The 23,630-nt window shown below is 44.0% G+C and overlaps 1 protein-coding gene across 1 annotated transcript in view; it reads right to left on the bottom strand.

Annotated features, from left to right (window-relative positions):
* LOC144768662 (perforin-1-like) overlaps positions 1-23,630 on the bottom strand; it is a 53,570-nt gene that overhangs the window by 6,530 nt on the left and 23,410 nt on the right. The window contains exon 2 of the mRNA XM_078652482.1: positions 15,158-15,752. Coding sequence (XP_078508608.1) covers positions 15,158-15,681 — 524 coding nt within the window. The 5' untranslated portion in view covers positions 15,682-15,752. The remainder of the gene's footprint in view (positions 1-15,157; positions 15,753-23,630) is intronic.

Here is a 23,630-nt window from a genome sequence, read left to right as displayed (position 1 = left end):
AAAAATGAACCTCCCATACCTGACCCGGAATATTGCAGGTTACGAGGTCAATATCCGGTCTGTTTCGCGCCCTTATGGTGTCCCAGAAGGATTTAGAGTCTTTTTTCGTGCTGGCTTCCTTAAGGGTTAGCCAATAGTTATCCTCCCACTCCCTTTTTGCTACCAGTAAAGCCTTTTTATGGTCTCTTCTGGCAATTTGGATTAGAGGGAGAGACTTCCCTTTAACTGCCTCTATTAGGCGTGATTTGGCCTTCCTGCAATTTGCCGAATACCAATCATGTGTGCCTTTTGGTTTAGGTTTCTGTTTCCCTACTGGCAATTGTACCCAAAAGAGGTCCCCAATAGTTTTTATAGCAGCTTCAAAAACAGCGGTGACCTTGTCTGCTGCTATGGTCAGATTAATAGAGCCAATTTCAGCTTGCATGCCCTTAACCACTTCGTCTATTGTGGATAGTTTGTCGGTATTGCACATAAACTTACTCCACTTTAGACGCCTGCCACAAGTAGCGACAGTAATCCCCTGTGGGCGGCCAAGAGAGACTGGCAGTGCTTCAATGTTCCAAGGATTTTTTAAGGATAAGGAGAGTGGGTTATGGTCGCTCTCTACGGTATTGGTAATAACCATATCGTTAACATAACTCCAGAGGGCCCTATCCAGCAGGATATAGTCAATCCGAGTGCATTGGCCAACCCTGTTGAATGTGGGCGCACCCTGGAGATCAGATCGAGTGCGACCATTAGCAGCTCTTAATCCAAACTCCAATGTAAATGCATTGAGATGGATTGCACTGCGAGTCCAGCGCTTAATGGGTGGGATAGAGAGAATAGGGATACCCCATCTGCTGTCCTCTTCTCCTAAATCTGGAATTCCTTCTAAGGGGAGTGGTTCATATGTACAATTAAAATCCCCTGCTATTAGGATATGTCCACAACCACTCTGCTCTCCCAGCTGAACCTCAAGCTCCTTCATTGTGGGTGAAATACACCCATTTTTTGTTCCCCTAATATAAACATTGTAAAGGTCAACGGTTATACTTCCCCGTAGACCCAATAGGGAGACACCAAGAATATCCGGAGTTCCTGCCTTCTTAGTAGTTATTCTGCAATTAAGCAGGATACTTATCCAGATAATAAGCCCCCCCGATGGCCGTCCCTTCCCCGCCTTGGTTTTTACTGCTGGTACAAAGAGAGTGACAAACCCCACCCTATGCAGTGGCTCGATAGCCCATGTCTCTTGAAATATGCAGATATTGTGGGCATCAATCAGGGCATTCCACTCCGGGAGGCCCAGCTTCCTTGAAATCCCAGCAAGGTTCCAGCTAAGAATTTTTAACTCGCCATGCGCTGGGTTTCCCGCAGGAACCGCAATACATCGAGGGTTAGATAAATCTGCACTGTCCCTAACTGATATAGGTGATAACACCTCTAAGTTTGTAGGGAGAAATGTACCCAACGGTGCATCCTTTTTTCCCTCATTTACATGAGGGAGGTTAGTAACTAAACCTCCCTCAAAAGAAAGTCAATCAACCTCATCCAATACACAGTACCTATTGGGATGGGCAAACTGTGTATAGGAGGGGTTAAAGGACGGGGATGGAGACGGGTCCTGCCATGGCTGTTGCCAATAATGATTGGCAATGGATGGTTGCTGGGGAAGTTGCTGCCACTGCTCAGTAGAATGGAAAAAGGGCGGTACAGAGGGGAGAGGTTGCTGCCACTGGGGACCAGCATGGTACGGGACAAAGGGTGGAAAGTTAAACGGCTGTCGCCCGTGGTTAGGAACATATTGAGGGGGACGTGCAAGCCCTTGATTAATTGGATTAGCTGGCCGATGGAAATTGGGTTTTGTCAAGTGGGGAAGGAAGTGAGATAAGGGGAGTGGTTTGATCTGGGTGGCAGGACCACTATTAGGTGATTTACAAATAAAGGTCGCAGCCCCCACATCCCTAAAATTAACAGTAATTACATCCCCTGGTATTGTTTTCTTACTCCTACCCACCCAATCACCTCTCCGTACAGTTAGAATCTCCCCACTCATACTACTAGGCAAGGGTTTATGAATTTGGAGCCACTGAGCACATTTATTTCTTAACTCCACATAAGTCTCTTTAGCTCCTTCCTTCAGAGGGGGGACAGCAGTTAACACAACCACAAAAGGAGAAACTTCTGGTGGCAGGTTAATAGACTTGAAGCGAGGCTGCCTTGGTTTAGGGGCTTCAGAGTTATTTGTGGGGTCAGAGGCTAGAGTATTCGTAGGTTTACTATTGGGAACCGTAGTTTGGGAGGTGTTAGATTTAGTACCAACTGCTAATTGCTGCACAGATGAAGAGTTGCTCACCGCTTTTGCATTGGAAATAAGTGGCGGTTGCGCAGGGTTAATCCCTAGGTGGGGAGAGTATGATACAGCTTGGTCCTTAGGAGGTGGAAGGATTTTCGCTTTATCAGTTATGGGCTTAGTGACCCTGGCTGACTGTTGGGAATTAGATGGCTGTTCTCTATACCCCTGTTGCTGAACAGGCCCAAGCTCATTAATTTTATTGGGCCATTTGGTATTAATGAGCGATGTTAACCTATCAAGTTTAGAAATCAAGGGTTTAATATGGGCCGCTATTGTAGCTTCAAGATCATGCTTAAGGTCCGTGACCATATTATCAACCCAGCATGGGATGCCTGGCGCTGTATGTGGGATAGGTGTTACCAAATTGTGATTACTAATTTTGGCTTTATCCTTCTCCTTAGGTTTGGACTCCTTATTTACAGATTTGTTTACCACTTTTATTGGAATAAGATCAGCCTTTCCCCTGGGATCGCTAGGCACATGAGGGGTCGACTTGGCAGCTAGATCGTCCATGCTCGGCTCCACCTCTCCAGAAGACTGACAGGCTTCTAGATCTGGGGTTGCCTCCAAATCCACAAAGGACGGGTCCGACTCCGAGCAGGAAACTGACAGGTCGACAGCACTCGGTACTGTGATAGTGCCTATAGTGGTCAAGGGCAAGGAGCAATTGTTGGAAGCTTGCTGAAGAGGTGAATTTGCGTTAGCAAGAGAACCCAGGGAAGAACGCTTGGCATTCATTAGGTCAAGGGAGACTCTTTTCTCTAGGAGTACAATGCTCTTGTCAATTGTCTCATTTACCCGAGAGATAAAAAGATCAATGGGACCAGTCACTAGCGCGACCTCCGTAGCTTTTTTGGTGCAGCTTCTTGTTTTATGCCGCATGATTGACTTGAAGATGAAAAAGTGCTATACTAGATATTGAATGGCAGTAGCCTCGAAGAAGATTGGATGGCAGCCGGCCTACCTGGATGGAAGTTTCAGGGCGATGAGACAGGGATTCAGGGCCTGGGCCGTCCTCTGCCGTCCTTGAACGGCCTTAAACGGCCCGCTCTTTGCCCGGTCTTCGCCCCGTGCACCGCCCCGTGCACCGCCCCGCGCGCGTCCCGCGTCGCGGTAGAGCTGAGGCCAGCAAAGAAGGAGGAGGCTAGGGGCGTGGCCGCCGGGGAAGAGGCAGCAGCTGTGTGCAGCTGAGGCTGCTGGACCTCGCAGTCCCCCGGTAGGCTCCACGCACAATCTGCTGAATTTAGCCTCAACCTGGGAGCGCGTTGCTCTCCACCGACTGTGGAGCCGCTCACACCAGGGAGGACGGGGCAGGAAGGCGGTGAGCGGCACCCGCGGAGCGGGTGTCGCGAACAGTTGCAGGGAATGCAGGAAATGCAGGGAAGCACACAGCACGAGTCTGGCTCCTCACGGATGGCAGGTAAGAATCCCAGGAAGCGCCAGTCAGCCAGAAAACCCAGGCGGTGTTAAATGCGGAGGCTGGGGGCGTGGCCGCCGGGGGAAGAGGCAGCAGCTGTGTGCAGCTGAGGCTGCTGGACCTCGCAGTCCCCCGGTAGGCTCCACGCACAATCTGCTGAATTTAGCCTCAACCTGGGAGCGCGTTGCTCTCCACCGACTGTGGAGCCGCTCACACCAGGGAGGACGGGGCAGGAAGGCGGTGAGCGGCACCCGCGGAGCGGGTGTCGCGAACAGTTGCAGGGAATGCAGGAAATGCAGGGAAGCACACAGCACGAGTCTGGCTCCTCACGGATGGCAGGTAAGAATCCCAGGAAGCGCCTAAATGATTTTACTGCGTTTTAGTTTGTATATTAATTTTATGTGTTACTGTTGTCTGTATAATTATTATTTTTTGTAACTATATTTTGTAATTTTAAGTGATTTCTAAATTTTTTATTTAATTACTAATAGTTATTGTGTCGCAGCAGGTTGTTGGGTATGTAGGGGAAAAGGGTGGGAAGATAATTAGGTAAAAATTATTTATTAATTAATTAATAATTTTCCAACAAGTATGTGATTGATAATAATGATGTATGGTATATGTAAAACTGATTTATTTTACTTATATTTTAGATGTGGGTTACTATGTTTGTAGGGGTATAGAGTGGGAAGTTAATTAGGTAGTAATGTATTAAAATCAATTATTAATTATTTAACTGATTATTAATAATAAAAGTTGTGGAATAATCATATAATGCAGTCATATTTTTGGTACGGGCTGCAGGCTTTGTAGGGGTATAGGGTGAGAGGTTAAGTAATAATTAATTATTACCTTATTATTAATTATTGAGTTGAGTATTAATTATGTACATTTAGGGTCTAATTACGATACAGTAGGAGTGGTCAGATTCCTTTCCAACCGACTCCATTACAACGGGTCGGTTGGAAAGGAATGCGAATGGTCATTCTGACTGGCTTCTGACGGGCTTGGAGTGCATGCTCCCATTGTCAAGTATACGAGTGCGACCGAACAGTGTTCGGTCGCATCCTAATTAGTTGGTCAGGACCTCTGACCAGGTGTCGGTCGGTCTCTTGACCGAGACGATGTCAGGTGGAGGAAACTCCGCCCGACATCGAAATGATGCCCTATGTAATACTGATTTATTTGAGCTATATTATAGTTGTGTATTGCTAGGTTTGTAGGGCTATGAGGTGAAAAGTTAATTAAGTAATAATTAAATACAAATATTTATTCATGTTTAATTCAATATATATATATATATTAATTATGTAAATTGTGTTATATATTTTAGTTATATTTTAGGTGTAGGCTGCTGGGTTTGTAGGGTTATAGGTGGGAAGGAAATTGAGTAATAATTCATTAAAAAATACATATTAATTGTTCAATAATTAGGTCATTATCAATTATGTAAATTGTTTTGTACTTATTTATTTTACTTATATGGTAGGTGTGAATTACTAGGTTGTTAGGGCTATAGGTTGCCAAGGTAATTAAGCAATACTTAAAGAACCATTTACACTAATTGAAAATTAATTATTGCATTGTTTGTAATTTTGTAAATTAATTGTTTTGTATCTCTTTTATGTATTTATATATACATATTATATTAAGATAAGTAATAATATATATTATGTTAACTAATAATGTTTATATTACGAGTTTTATATTTGTATCTAAATGAATGGGTTATTCAAATATGTAATGTGTTTGAAGTGAAGTAGTTTGCCTACTGCCGCTTTAATTGGAGTGGGAATAGTAAACTTAGCCCCTCCGAAGTCCAACACTTTCCCTACTATTGCACAGACTGGAGTGCGAATAGTAAATGTAACCGCTCCCAAATCTAATGCTTTCCCTACTGTTGCTTAGACTGGAGTGGGAATAATAAATGTAACACCTCAGACATCTAATCCTTTCCTTACTGTTGCTTAGGCTGGAGTGGGAATAGCAAATCTTACCCCTCCAAAGTCCAATGTTTACCCTACTGTTCAACATACTGGAATGAGAATAGTAAATATTACCTCTCCAAAATCCAACATTTTCCCAACTATTGCACTGTTTGGGGTGGGAATAGTAAATCTAACCCCTGCAAAAACCTTTTCCTTACTATTGTGCTGTTTGGATTGAGAATAGTAAATTGAATCCCTTCAAAGTGAAATACTGTATTACTGTGGCCCTGGTTACAGTGGGAATAGTAAATCTAATCCCTGTGAAACTCAACACTTTCCCTACTGTTGCACTCTTTGGAGTGGGAATCATATATTTAAACCCTCTGAAGTCCTACACTTTATCTACTGCTGTATAAACTTAAGTAGAAATAGTATATCTATTACTCCCAGACTCCAATTCTTTTCCCAATATTGGATTAATATATATAATATTAATATTTCTTTATAATTGAAATTTTATATTTTTATTTGTCTTTATAAAAATTTTAATTTTTTTTGTAAATCTCTTGTTTTTGGCTATTAACTTTTGTATACTCTATGTGCTTGGTAATTTATGAATTTACTTAATGTTTTGAAATTAAATAGTTAATATATTTTAGTTGTGGGCTTCTGAGTTTGAGTTTGTAGGGTTATAGGGTGGGGAGTTAATTAAGTAATAATTCCTTTTTTGTAATTGGGTAATTGATTATCATTTATGTAAATTCAGTTGTACTTATTTATTTTAGTTATATTTTAGGTGTGGGTTACTAGGTTTGTAGGGATATTTATTGGCAAGCTAATCAAGTAATATTATTGCATTGTTTATGAATTTTGTAAATTGGTTAATTGTTTTTTATTATTTTAATTAGAAATATATTTTATGTTAAGTAATAATGTTTTTATTAAAAATATTATATTTTTTCTACATTAAAAGGTTATTGATATATGTAATGTGTTTGAAGAGAAGTAGTTTACCTTCTGCTGCTTATACTGTAGTGGGAATTGTACATGCAACCCATCCAAAGTCTAACGCTTTCCCCCCTGTTGCACAGACTGGAGTAGGAATAGTAAATTTAACCCCTCTGAAATCCAACGCTTTCCCTACTGCTGCACGGACCGGAGTGGGAATAGTAAATCTTCCCCCGCCCCCCAAGTTCTACACTTTTACTAATATTGCATTGCTTGGAGTGGGTATAGTAAATCTAACCCCTTCGAAGTCCAATGCTTTCCCTACTGTTTCACTAACTGACGTGGGAATAGTAAATGTGACCGCTTCAAAATCTAATGCTTTCTCTACTGTTGCTTAGATTTGAGTGGGAATAGTAAACCCCACAGAAGTCCAACCTTTTCTCCCCTGTTTCATAGATTGGAGGGGGAATAGTAAATCTTACCCCTCTGAAATCCAATGTTTTCCATACTGTTGAACATACTGCAATGGTAAGAGTAAATATTACCACTATGAAATCCAACACTTTCCCAACTGTTGTACAATTTGGAGTGGGAATACTATATTTAACTCATTCGAAGTCCTACATTTTCTGTACTGTTGCAGAAATTGGAGTCTGGGTGAATGAAATTACATGAAATGAAATGAAATGAAATGAAAAGCAGTTTTATTAAGCGCTAACAGCTGCCCTGAGTCGTCCAGACGCTAAAACTACCACCGTGCGTTCAAAAAAAAGAGCATGGAAAAAGAGTCCCACTAATTGAACAAAAAAGTCTTGAGCTGTTTGCGGAAGCTCAACAGACTGGAGTCAGCTCTAAGATGGAGAGGTAGAGTGTTCCATAATTTAGGGGCTTTATAAGCAAAGGATCGACCTCCAGCCCTCGCTCTACGGATCCTGGGAACTTGGGCTAGGAAGGCATGTGAAGAGAGAAGGGCTTTAGTGGGTTGGTAGGGTAGTATCAGAGGGTGGTTAATTTCTGGTCCAGATTTCCAGTAAGCCTGATGAGCAATACACATAGCCTTGAACTTGACTCTCTCTCTAATGGGCAACCAGTGCAACGCTCTTAAGCCAGATTTTTTTGATGTTCTGCGGGGAATTCCCAGCAAAGTGCGAGCTGCACAATTTTGGGTACACTGCAGTTTTTGTAAAGTGTACTCCGGTGCCCCCAGGTACAGAGCATTGTTGAAATCAAGGCGAGATTGAATTAAGCCCTGTATTACTATCTGTCTGGCCTCGAAGGGAAGAAGTGGAAGAATTCTTTTAATCATCCTCAAGAGGCCAAAACAGGTCGGTGAAACTTTAGTTGCCTGCATGTCGAAGGTCAACGATTTGTCCATCCACACCCCCAGGCTTTTGATATTGTCTCTGGGGGTGGAGGCTGTGCCCATACTCAGAGGCCATAACAGCTCCAAGGTAGAAGGGGCTGAAGGGCCTAGGAGCATGAGCTCTGTTTTGTCATCATTGAGCTTCAAGCACGACTTCGTCATCCAACTCTTGACCTGTTCCAGGCAAGTTATTAAATTGGATTGTGGGGGTGGGCTGCTTTCCTACACAAGGGAGACCACTAGCTGCGTGTCGTCCGCATAGGTAATGATGTTAATGCCATGCGGACGCACAATCCCAGCCAGCGGGCTCATGTATGCATTAAAAAGCGTAGGGCTCAATGAAGAGCCCTGCGGCACCTCACAACCCAGTGGCTTGCTAGAGGAGACCGAAGTGCCTTCAAAGACCTGGAACGTACGATCACTTAAAAAGGACCTGAACCAGGCCAGGGCTTCTCCCGATATCCCCAAGTCGAGGAGACAGTGTAAAAGAATCTTATGGTTTACCGTATCAAAGGCGGCGCTCAGATCAAGGAGGATCACTGCCACTGACCCTCCCTCATCCAAGATCCGCCTTGTCTCCTCTGTCACAGCCAACAGAGCAGTCTCTGTCCCATGTTTAGGACAAAAGCCTGTCTGGGAAACATCGAGCAGATGGTTATGCTCGAGGTACTGAGTTACAGTGATGTTAATATGTTTCTCTAGGACCTTAGTTACCCAGGGAAGAAGTGATATTGGACGATAGTTGTTGAAAATCGTCGGATCAAGAGTGGGTTTTTTCAACAGTGCTCGAACCATGGCATGCTTCCACGCCTGTGGCACCATCCCGCTTACTATGGAAGAATTCAACAACTCCATAAGTATGGGGAGAATGACTTTAATGGCTAGGAACAGCGCGCCAGGGGGAGCAGGATCACATGGAGAACCAGATTTTATTTGGTTTATTAAGGGCTCAAGAGTGTCAAGGTGCAGCAAAGGAAAATGGGTCAGGTAATTTTTCCGAAGGGGGGTCTCTAGCTCTATAGGAAGATCCAACTTTTGGGTGGACATTTCTAAGTCTGGAACTGAAAAGGAAGTATAGATTGTATTTACTTTAAAAAAGAAAGAATTGGCCAGTTCATCACATCGAGAGGATGAATTATCATTGCCTGTCGATGGAGACGGCACCCTAGTCAGCGTCTTCACTATCTGATAGATCTCTTTAGGCTTGGACTTAGCCAATCTGATCTTTTCAGTATAGTAGGCAGACTGTGTGATTCTTATTTCATTTTTATATGTCCTAATAGCTTCCCTATAGATTGCTTTGTCCATAGGGTCGTAGGACATGCGCCACTTTCTTTCTACTCTTTTGCATAAACGTTTTTTCTCCCTGAGCTCTTCTGAATACCAAGGCGCTGTTTTTTGCTTCCTTTTTGCGCCCGAAGTGCGAAGAGGAAGTACAGAGTCGAGGGAGCTTGTGATCCAGTTGTCAAACAGCCTATTGTTAATGCAAGGGTCACAAGAAAGTAGAGGACTGGTAGCAATAAGAGTGTTGGTCCATTTATCGATACTGAGCTTCGACCAATTACGAGTTGTTCGTAGAAGGGGAATACAAGATGGAATTTTAGAAGCAGTCCAAATTAGAGAGATTAAAAAGTGATCAGTCCAAGGAAGATGGCTGATACTGCCCATTTTTAAATGTTCACTATTGCTGAATACAGGGTCTAATAGATGACCTTTAATGTGTGTTGAACCCAAGACAAGTTGCTCTAATTGAATAGCGGCTAAACTGGCTATCATTTCTGTGGCTATGGTATCTGAAGTATTATCAAAGTGGATATTGAAATCTCCAAGTAGAGTGAAATTTGAGGGAGATGTAACCAATTCTGCCACAACTGATGGAAGATCTGTTTGAAATTGTTTTATAGAGCCAGGGGGGCGGTAAATAAGAATGCCAGAAAAGCTGTTATTGGGTGAAAATTCAATTACAAAGGGGAGACTTTCACAGTCGGCAATGGACTCCGTCAGGCAGCGACACATATAACTATCCTTATAGATAATCGCAAGCCCTCCGCCTTTGCCCTGCGGGCGATCTAATCGGGCTATCTGATAGCCAGGGATAAGAGCTTGCACTAGATCATGCTGAGAATCTTGGGTCAGCCAAGTCTCAGTTAAAAAAAACTACATCCGGCGTATGCTCCTCCAGCAACAAAGATATCTCTAGACTGTGTTTTGGAAGAGATCTACAGTTAAGAAGGTACATATGATAGTCCTTTAAAACCGGGAGGCTCGATGGGTTAATTATCTCAGCCTTACAATGAGGGCAGCAATGAGAGGTCTCTAAGGGATGTAAGTGGTGATGGCAACATGCAGGCGCTGTGGGACGCAGTTGATACAGGGACTCCTTACTGTATATCAACCTTTGTCGTTGTGAATGAAGAGGGGGGGGTGGCCCCTGGTCCCGGTCGGGTGCGGACGGCTCGCTTCGGACGTAGAGACATGTGACTTTTATGTAGTGTAGTGCAGAGGAGGGTGGGAGGCGTCCTGCAGCTAGACTGCAAACCCCTTAGCCCTCTTAAGATGGCGGCTATGAAGGGCTGTAAGCCCCTGTCCCTCCGCGCAAGCCCCCACTCGGCTGCGCAAGGGATCGAGTTTGGTAGTCTGGCGAGTTACTTAGATTTGACCCCCCACAGGTAAGTAAACTACTTGCAAAAAGACACGGCGCAACTTAAAATCACATTTCACAATTTGTTAAAAATAGATAAGAAAGTAGGTAGAGACCCCGGCTTCCGCCTCAGGGGTGAAAACAGCACGATAGCAATCAACGTGCTGCGAAGATGCGGTGATTTAAATACCTCGGGAGGGCGGCAGACGTCCTGCAGCTAGACTGCAAACCCCTTAGCCCTCTTAAGATGGCGGCTATGAAGGGCTGTAAGCCCCTGTCCCTGTCCCTCCGCGCAAGCCCCCACTCGGCTGCGCAAGGGATCGAGTTTGGTATTCTGGCGAGTTCTACGAACTTAGATTTAGTATACCTATTATTCCCGGACTCCAATACTTTTCCTAATATTGGTCAGATATATTTATTATTAATATTTCTTTACAATTTATCTTTTTATTTGTTCAAATAAAATTACAATATTTTTTGTTAATGTCTTTTTTGTTTATGTAATTTGCTTAGTAATTTATTAATTTATTTAATGTTTTAAAATTAAATTGTTAATATATTTTAGGTTTGGGCTGCTAGGTTTGTACGGTTATAGAGGGGGAAGTTTATTAATTAATAATTCATTCACAATAAAATATGAATTTTTAACTAATTAGGTAATTTATGATTGATTATGTAATTTGTGTTGTGCCTGTCTATTTTAGTTTTATTTTAAGTGTAGGTTACTAGGTTTATAGGGATATAGGGTAGCAAGTTAACTAGGTAATAATTAAATAACCATTATTTACAAATTAAAAATGAATTAATACATTGTTTGTGAAATCTGTAAATTGGTTAATTGTTTTTTATTTTTCATTTATAAATATATATATTTTATGTTAAGTAATAATGTTTATATTAGGAGTTTTAGATTTTTTCTAAATTAATAGGGTTATTCATATATGTAATGTATTTGAAGGGAAGTAGTTTACCTATTGGCGCTTAGACTAGAGTGGGAATACTAAACTTCCAAAAGTCAAACGTTTTTCCTACTGTTGCACAGACTGGAGTGGGAATAGTAAATCTTACCCCACCGAAGTTCAACACTTTTCCAAATATTATGTTGTTTCGAGTGGGAATAGTAAATCTAACCACTGGGTAGTTCAACGCTTTCCCTCCTGTTGTGCAGTTTGGAGTGGGAATAGTAAATCAAACCCCTCTGAAATCTAATTCTTTGCCTACAATTCTACTAACTGGAGTGGTAATAGTAAATGGAAGTGCTCCAAAATCTAATGCTTTCCTTACTGTTGCTTGGATTTGAGTGGGAATAATACATTTAACCCCTCAGAAGTCCAAACTTTTCCTTACTATTGCATAGACTGGAGTGGGAATAGTAAATCCTATCCCTCCGAAGTCCAGTGCTTACCCTATGTTGCACAGACTGGAGTGGAGTTTTGAAAATACTGGAATGGAAATAGTAAATATTACCTCTCCAAATCCAACACGTTTCCTACCCTTGCGCTGTTTGCAGTGGGAATAGTAAATCTAAAACCTCCAAAGTTCACCCCTTCCCCTACTGTTTGCCTGTTTGGAGTGGGAATAGTAAATTGAATCCCTTGATGTGCAACACTTTGACTAATGTTGCCCCGGTTGCAGTGGGAATAGTAAATCCAGTCCCTCCGAAACCCAACACTTTCCCCACTGATGCGTAGTTTGGAGTGGGAATAATGGGCCTGATTTTCAAAGGTAAACGTACACATTTGTGTAAGTGTATGATTGTTTGCTATTCGCAAAGAGATTTCTGAATAATATCTTTGCTAGTGCGAAGTCATCGTACATCAAACAATAGGCCTTTTTATGTGCAGAGACTCTGCACTCGTAAGGATACTGCTTGTAAATCCCTTTGTGAATAGCAAACAATCGTAAGCTCCCACAAAAGAGTAAGTATACCTTTGTTAATCAGTCCCAATATATTTAACCCCTTCAAAGTCCTACACTTTCTCTACTGTTGCATAAAGTGGAGTGGGAATAATAAATCTATTATTCCTAGACTACAATACTTTTCCTAATATTGGTTAAATGTATTTATTATTAATATTTGTTTATAGTTATCACTTGTACAATGCCAGAGACATTTAGCAGTTAGAGCTAGCTGCGCTAACTATAACTTACACCCCTGCAATGCACTGCTTATGACATCATTGATGTCATCTCAAATGGCATCACGTATACAGTTACTGAGACAAGCACTTACAGTATGTGCTTGTCTCAGTAACTGTATAAACGAGTGAGTACATATGTTAATATTTCTATTAGTAAGCAAGTGGATGTGTGAGTAAGTGTGTGAGTGACTGTATGGGTGAATGAGTAGGTTTGTGAGTATCTGTATAGGTGACTGATTCAGTATGAGAATGGCTGTATGGGTGTATGAATGGGTGTGTAAGAGTCTGCATGTCTGTATGTGTGGATGTGTGAATAGCTGTGTTGGTCAGTGAGTAGCTGCATGAGTGGCTATATATGTGAGTTAGTGGTTGTATTTGTGGCTGTATAGGTGAGTTGATGTGCTAGTGGCTCTATGGCTCAAGGAGTACGTGTATAACTGTTTATATGGGTCTGCGAATGGGAACGTCAGAGGTTGGGTGGGAGTGGGTGTATGAGATGTTGTATGGGGTGTAACTGGGTGTGTGGCAGGTTCTGTGGATGATGTCATCAGTAATGTAATTTGAGATGTCATCAATGATGTCATTTCAGATGTCATCAGTGATGTCATGAGTGATGAAATATGTGAGGTTATAAGCAGTGCATTGCAGGGGATGAGTTATAGTTAGCTCAGCTGACTCTAACTGCTGAAACGTGAGCCAACTATACCATTCCTGTGGCCTTTGTTTTTTATCAGTGAATTTCTAAGGTTTTTTAAATTCTGTTTCATAACTCTAACGTCCCTGTAACCTTTGTTGTTTTCAGTTCATTCTATGTTTTTTTAAATTCTATTTCCTATCTATTGGAGAAAGGGGGGCAGGCTTTCAATGACATCTCGACAATTCCAGTGGGTGGGGCTTACTGGAGGTAACAGGAGGGTTTCTTGGCCCCCAAGGACGTTCAGTATCCAAGGAGGCTTCATCCCCCACTTAGTAGTGCACCTAGAGGATCTTTTCCGAGTAGTGGAGAATAGGGGCAAGGCCTCCGATGAATTCTCAGCAATCCCACTGTGTGGGACTTCCTGGAGGTAACAGAAGGGGTAGTTGGCCTCCAAGGATCATCAGAAATCAAGGGAACTTCACCCCCAACCAGTAGTGCGCCGGTAGGCACATTTGGGTTTAAGGGGCGGGCCTTCTGCAAATTGCTGGGCCGGCTTTAAACATTATTTATTATTTTTATATCAGGGTAGGGGGCCATGTGACCCCCTTCCCTAGTCTGAGTCCAGGCCTTTTTGGAATGAGGAGAGGGCCCGCACGACCCCCCTCCCAAGGCCGATTTCAACTCTGGAGACCCCATTGCCTGACCTTTTTCTTTTTTCTTTCTTACAGTAAGGGAGGGGGCGGCTCTGCCCCCTCAGCCGATTTTAGCCCTGGGGACCCCATCTCCCGTGGCTTGGCTTTTTATTTATCTATTTGTTTACAGTAGGGGAGGGGGGCCATGCAGCCCACCTCCCAGGCTGATTTTGGACCCAGGGACCCGAATCCCCAGGGGCCCGCCTCCTGCCCTGGTGTCTATCGAGGGAGCCATGGTCCCATGCAGGGTGGCTTCAGCTTAATGGGCATGGAACATCCGTAAATCCATCCAACAAGCAAAGAAATGCTGAAGCCAATTTCAAAGTTCCTAATGTTTTATTTTCAAGAATAAAAGTGGCAGCGTGAAAATCATTCATAATCCTGATGCATTTCAGCTCTAACACGAGCCTTGGTCACAGGTGTAGCAGGTCTCTGAATTAGGTACCCATATGCTTTTAAATGCAGGCTGTGGTATACCTGTAGTCCTGAAATACTACATCAACCAGCATGCACTTGTTCAATACTGAAGGTCATACCATTTTCACGGTGAAACGCATCAGGATTACGAACAATTTGCATGCTGCCATTTTTATTCTTGAAAAAAAGACAGTAGGGACTTTGAAATTGGCTTCAGCATTTCTTCGGTTGATATATGTATGTATGTATATATGCATATGCGTTCATATAAGTTTATATAGATATATATGACATTAAATATTAGTGATATTTATTGAATTAACCCTCTATTAATGGTGTATATTTAAATATTTCAGATTTACTACTTTAAATTAAGAAACAATATTTGCATGCTTTTTAACAATATTAGCATGAAGCAATATGTGTTCCCTATATTTTTGTACTTACCATTATAAGGATAGGGACACAATACTTTTATAAATGATATTTGTGACACAATATTTGTATTACACACCATTGTTGATTTTGATATTGTGCTAGTGATTCATCTTTCAGAAACACAGCATGCCCACCTTTACTTCCTTCCCTCAGCCATAACAATTGCACTCCACAATATGGATGAACTCCCATCTCACCTGTAATGTGTGCAGGACACTTCCTGGCTGATAAAGTTGTACCTGGCTGAGTTTGATTTCCTCCCTGCAAATTTTGACAAGCGGGAAACGGAACCTGCCATTGCAGTGTAGCTCACTGAGAGGCCAATTTTCCAATTATTGTTAATGGTTTCAGTTTGCGATAGTTTTAGGGAGGTGCTGGAATCATGAAGTTTGGATGTCGCTTTCATGCTGTGCCTCGTGACGATGCGCCAGTCAACAACTTGCTTGGGTATCTTCTGGTATCTGTTGCCTTGCAGTGGGTTCTTGCACAGTTTACAGCCTGCGCTTCTGTTTCCTGTATCCATTTTGATAACATAGGCTCCCGTCCTTTCCAGTTTGGTGACGTCAAACCCTTCTCCACCTAGGTTGTGCCCAGGCACAAAGTGAGCTGCTTCACATTCCTTAGTATTGCCATGACGGCAGCCAGCCTCCACTCTAGACAACTTAGGAGATGTCAGGCCGAGCATCCAGCAACACAGGAGCAATCCAAAATGGCTTTTCATGATGAAAACAGTGCAGAGCGCTGCCTCTCTGGGAGGCGCTTCGAGCTTCAGCAGAGTGCTCTGTATGTCTCCTGTTGGTGCACATAGAAATGTACCATTAGAAATCATGGCTACATTAAAAAAGACATCTATATATTCATAGGCAGCCAAAGACGTATAATATTCACTACAAGTATTACAAATGTAAATGTAAATGTATTGCGATTTATATAGCGCACGTATCACCCGTAGGCATCAAGGCGCTTTGCCTTGGGAACCCGTCCTGGTATTCCCCTGTGAGATAGCCCAAGCAGGGTATCCACAAGGTGAAAGCCAGGCATCCCGCCGCGAGGGGCCGTAGTGGAGATTAAGCAAGCTATTGCCCAGAGTCGCAGAGTGTGAACCCATGAGTCGAGTAGGCACCGGAACGAGAATTATCGAGTCCATGAAATTTTTGAGCCCAAGACCCGGCGAGGCGGGGAATTGAACCCTGGTCCAGGACCGATCTCAGCTTCTGGGTCTGCCGCCTCTAACCCCTGAGCCACACTTCTCCACAAGAACCGGCCAAGTGAGTAGGACTTGCTCGCATTTTGAGTCCTGACTACAATTAGAAACAAATATTGCTGCAATGGAAAATGAAGCAAAATGTATTGCTTTCTGTGTATGATTCACTCACCTTCACAAACATCTATCCACTCAAAAAATAACAGCAGGAAACTCCTTTCTGGCTTAGCCTATCTCTAAGAGCATGCCCATGAGCATGACCCTGTGGTGAGTAAAGTAATCTCACCCACTGGGATTCCAAGTGACATACTTCATCATAGAGTCCTCATCCAGATACTTAGGGCCCCATTAGGAAGTCGGGCGGATCGCCACTGCCATCCGCCTGACATCCGCCCCCACCTCCACCCATTTCCCTCCCGCCATATTACTATGGTGGGAGGGACCACGGCGGACGGAAAGACCTTCTGCCGCTTTTCCGCCCAGTCAACAAGTTGACCGGGCGGAAAAGAGTTTAATATGGTGGTGGTGTCTGTTAGACACCACCAACCATATTATGATGGGGGGCGGACACATGCGGGAATCACTTGCGGGGGCCAGTTGCAGGCCCATAGGGATTCTGGGGGGTGAGGGGGTGCACATGGGGGGGTACCAATGGTACCCCCCTGCATTTCAATTTATAAAGTGGCAGGCACCGCATGGTGCCTGTCACGTTGTACATTGAACTACTTGACGTACATTTTTAGCATTGGGGCGGGCGGTGCTTTAAGCACCGCCCGCCGCGATGTTAAAAATACGGGATGCGCCCACCACTGTGGCGGGCGCATCCTAATGGCCCAAACGGGACCACCGCCCTTATGGCGGGCGGTCCCCTTTTGCTTTGGGATGGCGGGCGAACAGAGTCCACTCGCCATCCTAATGTGCCCCTTAGTGTATCTGGACAGGTTCAACTTTGGTAGCCAAGGGAGTTCTTTGGTTATTGGATGGGATCCTAGATTTGCAATAGTCAATGGGGTCCTGAGGGTTAATTTTATCATTAATTATCTCTGTCTCTCTCATACCGAAAGAGAAGTCCGCACATAGAGACCAAATAGATCGGCATGTAAGGCATGTATGAGTATGGTGAATGTAAGTTTTACAAATTAATGCACACAAATAGTGTAGTGTAGTTCCTATATTCCCAATAGGCTCTGCGCATTGGAATAACATAAACAATAGTTTAGACGTAGGACTGAGGTCGACTAGGTCTCTACTGAATATGTTGGACTTAATTATAAATGCCAGCTAGCTCAGAGGTCACTAGAAACGTTCTCGAATGAACAGGAACGAGTTAACTTTCCTGAATAGACAAGAAGGGATTAGTTTCTGACAACCGCATAAACATGACAACTTTGCTCCCTCCAGAATAAGGAGTATATCTCCAGAGTCGCGGAAACAATAGATAACTATTTCGCTCAGTCAATCGTGCATACTTAGTTTCACCAGAAGCGCAGAGAAATAGAGAGACGGGCGTTTTCAATAAAAGTGGGTATTTATTGAACAGTCTTCTTTCTCATGCAAGAGAAGTGAGTTGCCACAATTGCAATACTTGTTATAAAGTAAAGTGCGTACAGTAAAAGGAGTATTATGAAATAATACTGTAAAAGCATGGTACAGTTTCTAAGCCATACCGTGTTTAAAATAGATAAAATATATACATATATAAAACCATGACTAAACGTACTCAACTGGTGCTTCTAAGATACGCCTACCCCGGTGTACCTAACCTAAGCCTAGTACGGGGGAAGGAGTATATGAGCTGCAGTTTAAGGTAAGATAGTTTTGCCAAGAATCTGAATCAAGAATTCTCTAAGGATCTAATCAGCTCCGTACCTTGGTTATAGAATGAAGGAGGTCTTGTATCTCGTTCTCAGGACTCGATCTCCCAGCAACCCACAAGGGTGACTGGAAACACTGGAGCTGGATTTCTCGGCAGGAGAAAAGACAGCGTCTCTCTCAGTGCGTCAATGGGAGGGTCGGCTTCCTTCTGCACTTGCCATAGCAGGGTCGGGCAAGTAGATAGCTGATCTGCTCCAAACCACCGTGTGTTTGCTAGGGCAGCTGCTGGTATATTTATACCTGGAAGGTGCCGAGTTTGACGTAAGGTTGGACATAAGACGTCACTAAGAACTTACAGTTCTTTCAGGACTCCAGGAGTTGTTGGAAAAATCAAAACAGAAGCAGGGGGGAATTCCTGGGCTGCTGGAGGCTTGGTTTGTTTAAAGAACGCGTTGTACTTTCTAGGAGTCTATGGGAGTAGCCTTGCCTTATTTGGACTGCATTGGCTCTGACTAAATATGGATATGATTCTTATGCCTTTATAAGGATATGATTTGTTATAACCACATAAGGGATACATCAGGAATATTTAAATAGGGTCCTAGATACGTTCACAACAATAGGATACTAATGGAATCCTTGTGAGGTCTTGGTGAAAGCCAACTAACCGAGTGAGGCACTGGTCTGATGGCTGAAACATTTTGACACAGGGATACAGAGGATACTGATTACCTTAATGCATCCCCACCTGTTTGTAATTCCGTAAGGGTGCCCCTTGAAAATAAAATTAACCCTGAGGACACCCTAGACCATTTTTAATCTAGGATCCCTCCCGATGACCATTGAGCTCCCTTGGCACACACGGTTGAGCCTATCCAGATACACTAAGGGGCCCATTAGGATCTTGGGCGGATCGCCAACGCCCGCATGGCGGTGGTGATCTGTCCGAGATCCGTCCCCGCCCGCCACCCATTTCCCCCTGCCATATTACTAAAGGCGGTGTCCGCGGCAAACGGAAAGACCATCTGCCGCTTTTCCGCCCGGTCAACAAGTTGAAAAGAGTTTAATATGGTGGCAGTGTCTGTTGGACACCGCCAGCCATATTACTATGGGGGCGGAAACATGCCTTTCCGTGGCAGCTACGGAAAGGCATGTGGGAATTGCTTGTGGGGGCCCGATGCGGGCCCCCAGGGACTCTGGGGGTGGGGGTGCACATGGGTTGTACCTATGGTACCCCCCTGCAGTTCCATGCACAACATGGCAGGCACCGCGCATTGTGCCATTGTGGCGGGCGGTGCTGAGTGCAACACCCAACATAATGCAGAATGCAGAATGCAGAATGCAGAATGCGCCCGCCACTGTGGTGGGCACATCCTAATGGCCCCTACCGGACCCCCACCCTTATGGGGGGCGGTCCCATTTCACGATAGGATGGCAGTCAGACAAAGTCGGCCCACCATCCTAATGACCCCCTAAGTATCTGGAAAGGACTCTATGTTGAAGCATGCCACTTGGAATCTCAGTGGGTGACGGTCCTTTTAACACCACAGGGTAAGACCCTTGGGCTGACACAGAGAGATAGGCTAAGCACAAAAGGGGTTCCCGTCTGTTGTTTTTGCATCTTTAAGATAAACATTTTACCATACATTTGAGATGTACAGTTATCTGTTGTGTATTTTATTGGCAGAACTCCTTGAGATGGAATATTACAGCAAACAGTCAATACAGTAAAATACGATGGACAAATTCCTCTGGGAGGAAACAATGCTTAATTTGTAAAAGAATAAGTGCTGGGGCACCAGGTTTTGCACTGAAGCCTGTTGTTGGCAGTACAGATTGTGAGGGGTAACAAATACCAAGGCTGCGTAGTACAGGTTCCACCTCATACCTCTTTCATCCACCACCAGACACTGACTCACGCTTTATTTGACTCTTGCAGGTTCTTTGGCATCCCTGCTGGCTCCCTTTTTAAATGTTTTTTTTTCCATTTTCTTTGTTCTTTTCACCCTTTGTGTTTTTCTCTCTCTTGCTCTCGGTTAAAGTCTGATGTGGAACGATATGTGGCATTCCCTAGTAATGAGTTCCAGAGGCCCCCACCTGCAACCAATGTCTCAAATTAAGCACTGGGAGCAGAAAAAGCCAACACTATGTATATTTTAAAGAGTCAGTAATCATAGGTTCTGCAGGCAGTTGTGCTGTGAAAGCAGACCTAGAAACAAATTGGTTTTGAATGATCTCTTTGTTTAGTCAAATCTAGCCTTCACAAAGATGAATAATGGACAACTGAAAACTAGGTAGACCAAGGTCAGGATCATTTACAGGGCAATCTGGCTGTGACGAAAAGGCTGGTCTGATAGGTCAGTGTGGACTGCTTATTTTGATTGTTTGTGGGACTGTTTTATGGTCTGGTGAACTGATTTGTCCAATTGATTTCCCTGATATTACCACAAACATTGCCTGTAGCAAGCACAAATTAATGCAGCCTCCCACACCTTGCAAAACACTTATACGGTGTCTTTACAAATTCACAAGTATCCTGATTTGTAAATGTGCACCACTTTTTGAGCTATTTGATTTGCTAATGGAGCCACTTTTATTTTAGTGCCCGGGCCAATTTTGTGCCCCAGTGCTACCCTGAGACTGGCTACATGAAGAGAGAATACCTGGCTAAGAGTTCCACTGAGATAAATCCGGCATTACCACGTTGTAACCCCTCTTCCCACACACTAACTGCGACAACCAGTCAAAGTACCAGTTACGCAGAAGACTTCCCATTAACATCTTGTGTAGCCCCATTCCCACTTGACCCAAATGGAATGAAAAATACGGTTTTGCAAGAAGTCAACTGGAATTTCCAGTAGGGTTATGCAGTCTGCATAACCCTTGAGGTAGCATGGCAGTTTCTGCAACACAAATCAATTAAATTTGTCATAAACAGTAAAGCATGAGGTGTTGTAAGAAACTAGAAGCTACTCACCATGTGGAGTTTGGACAATTCTTCAATAGTCAAAGAGGAGAGGACTGTCTGACTGTTTTGCTACACTCAGCGGAGTGTGTGCAAACAGGACAGACTGGCACTGCCGAACATAGCAGTTGTTCCAAGGCTGAGGGAGATATATTGATTCTCTATGAGCTCAAAAGCCCCAGCATCCTGCCCCCTTCTCTCTTTGACCACTCAGTGAGTTAGCCAACGAAAGCAGAAAGCCCTCCAGGGGAAGAGATGCTATGTGTTTTCAAACCTCAATGCTGCCTTCCATCTCCATTTGAGTATCCACTCAGCCTTCCCCTGCAGCCTCCAATCTGTTTGCGCTCAGACCTAGACCTGATCAGCGGTGATTACTCCTTTAGGGTGGAGGGGCATCGCCTCCCTTCCCACTGAAAGGGTAGAAAGCACGAAATATAAAATGATAATGAAGATATTTTATTTTTCAATTCAGCCAAGCAGAGTGGCAGTGCTGGGCGGGCCATATTTGTTGATTGGCAACAAGGAGAAGTGTTGCTGCTTCAGTTTGAACTGTGCATGTCACTTTGGCCGGCTATCTTGTGACAGCCTGCCTGAGATGCCCATTTTAAACCTCTCCACTCAGCTGTATTAGACTGCTCTGTGGAGAGCAGGCACAGGCTGCCAGAGCGTCGAGGCATCCAGCTCCAAGCCAATGCTGGTGCTTCCATCATGATGCCTAACATTATCAGCAGCATGACAGCAGCACCAGGATTTGTTAGGAGAGAGGCTCAGAGACTCCTTGCTGCCTTGGAGCTTTGGACTGAAGCAGGACCGAAGAGGAACAACAGGACAAGGTAGTGGGTCAGTCCTCTATTTTTTTTATTAAAAGTGCTATCATTTCCACTTGCAGGTAGTGTGAGAAACTCAAACTGCCTTGATTCATACTCAACACCATAGCTCTCAATCATAATCCATTGTAAACACTGTTTATAACAGAGCACTATATAATATATAAGAGATATATATATATATATATATATATATATATATATATATATATATATATATATATATATATATATATATATACATATATATATATATATATATATATATATATATAAGAGATGTACGGGTTTCTCACAGTGCCTCTAAGTGAGTCAAAAAAGTTTGTCTTACCATTTTATAATGTAAGCAACCGCTACTGGGCCTGATCATGGCTGAAGAGGTGGAGTTTAGCGATGCACTGGATGTCTCTATATGGAACTCTGAGTGAACAGTTCTCTATCTCCAGGGCCCTGTGGAGGGCTAAAACCATGTGGCTAAGTGCTGAAGCAAGCAGCTGCCCCTCATCCTGCCACCAGCTGCTGCTTGAGAGGATGATGCCATTGGGAGGAAATGTTAATAGAGCTACCAAGGTGAAATCACTGTCGCTGCCCAGGTGGTAATCAGTGGGTATAGAGCAGGGGGTCAAAAGGCGAATGCCTTTGTGTGTGTGCGTTTAAGGTAAGAAGAGGGCAGGTTTGGCCTCAGGCCTTCGCATGAATTGGCTCAAGACAGTCTGTTTCCAGTCCACAGAGATAAGTTTGAACCTCCCATTGTGGGGGAGATTAGATAGGAACTGCTAGTAGTGTGATATCTGGAGATCCGAGTTTATCGCAAGCTCCCTGAACTTGTGAAGGGTAAAATAGGGATGGCAGTGATGGCCTTCTGATCGAGTGTCGGATTCTGGAAGACCCTGCCCCTATTGGTGGCCGGCCACATAGCAGGGGGCTAAAATGGCGGCGTTGCCTCATTTCCTCTATTTTGTGGTTCTTCCCCTAGTGATACCACAAGCTACATTTCGGCAACTGGGCTCAATCCTAACTGATTTAATTTTGAACAAGTGTGGGCGATGGGTGGAATAGGCCAAATTGCAACGAGCGCCCTCGGTAGTGGGCTGAATGTTCCTGACTTCAATCCCCATTACCTAGCAGCGCAGCTACAACAGTGTATGGGCTGGTTTCCAGGGCAGGAGACGCCCGGCATGTTGAGGTTCCCGGATCCCCCAGATGAGGCACAGTTGTGGTCCCTTCTACTTCGGCCACAGAGAGCCCCCATGAGGGGCAACATGACCTCTTGTTTCCCAAAATTTGCTGGCAGAGGGTACTCAGATGGGCACGAATATGGGCTCTGTATTTTCTGGATATCCTGCTTCGGGCCCTTGTTGCTCAGTCAGTGGGAGTGGACGTAGGCTGCCTTCAAGACTGGGAGACAGTGGGACTGAACACTGTAGGTGCCCTATATATGTTAGGATTTAACATTGACTTGTGTGCTTCATGTGGTTCCTACACTTTTTTGTGGCCCCTTAGTGTCAAAGCCCGTACTTTCTTGACACTCCCTAAGTGGAATAAGGAGGAGCAGAGCCCTCCCGTCTTTGCTTGGCTTACTTTCCGGTGACCACGCCCCGTTCCCACTTCCTGGTTCCTGTTCGAGTTGTTGCTGGCGTCTGAGGGCTCTGTTGGAGTTCTGTCTTCCTGACGCTGTTCTACCTGAATGCTGCCCCTTGCCACATGATTTCTACTCCCTGAGTGTGCGTGTGAGTCTGTACGGTAAAGCGGTAATCTTCGCCGCTCCTTTTACAGGTGAACGCGACGCCCTGCTATTCCTCACGCATTTTGCGGGCGTCGTCGGTTCACTTTCTTCTATATTCTAGTTTCCCAGCCTG

Source organism: Lissotriton helveticus, chromosome 7, assembly GCF_964261635.1.
Source record: "Lissotriton helveticus chromosome 7, aLisHel1.1, whole genome shotgun sequence".
Classification (NCBI taxonomy): Eukaryota; Metazoa; Chordata; class Amphibia; order Caudata; family Salamandridae; genus Lissotriton; species Lissotriton helveticus.
This window is presented reverse-complemented; position numbering and strand designations above follow the sequence as displayed.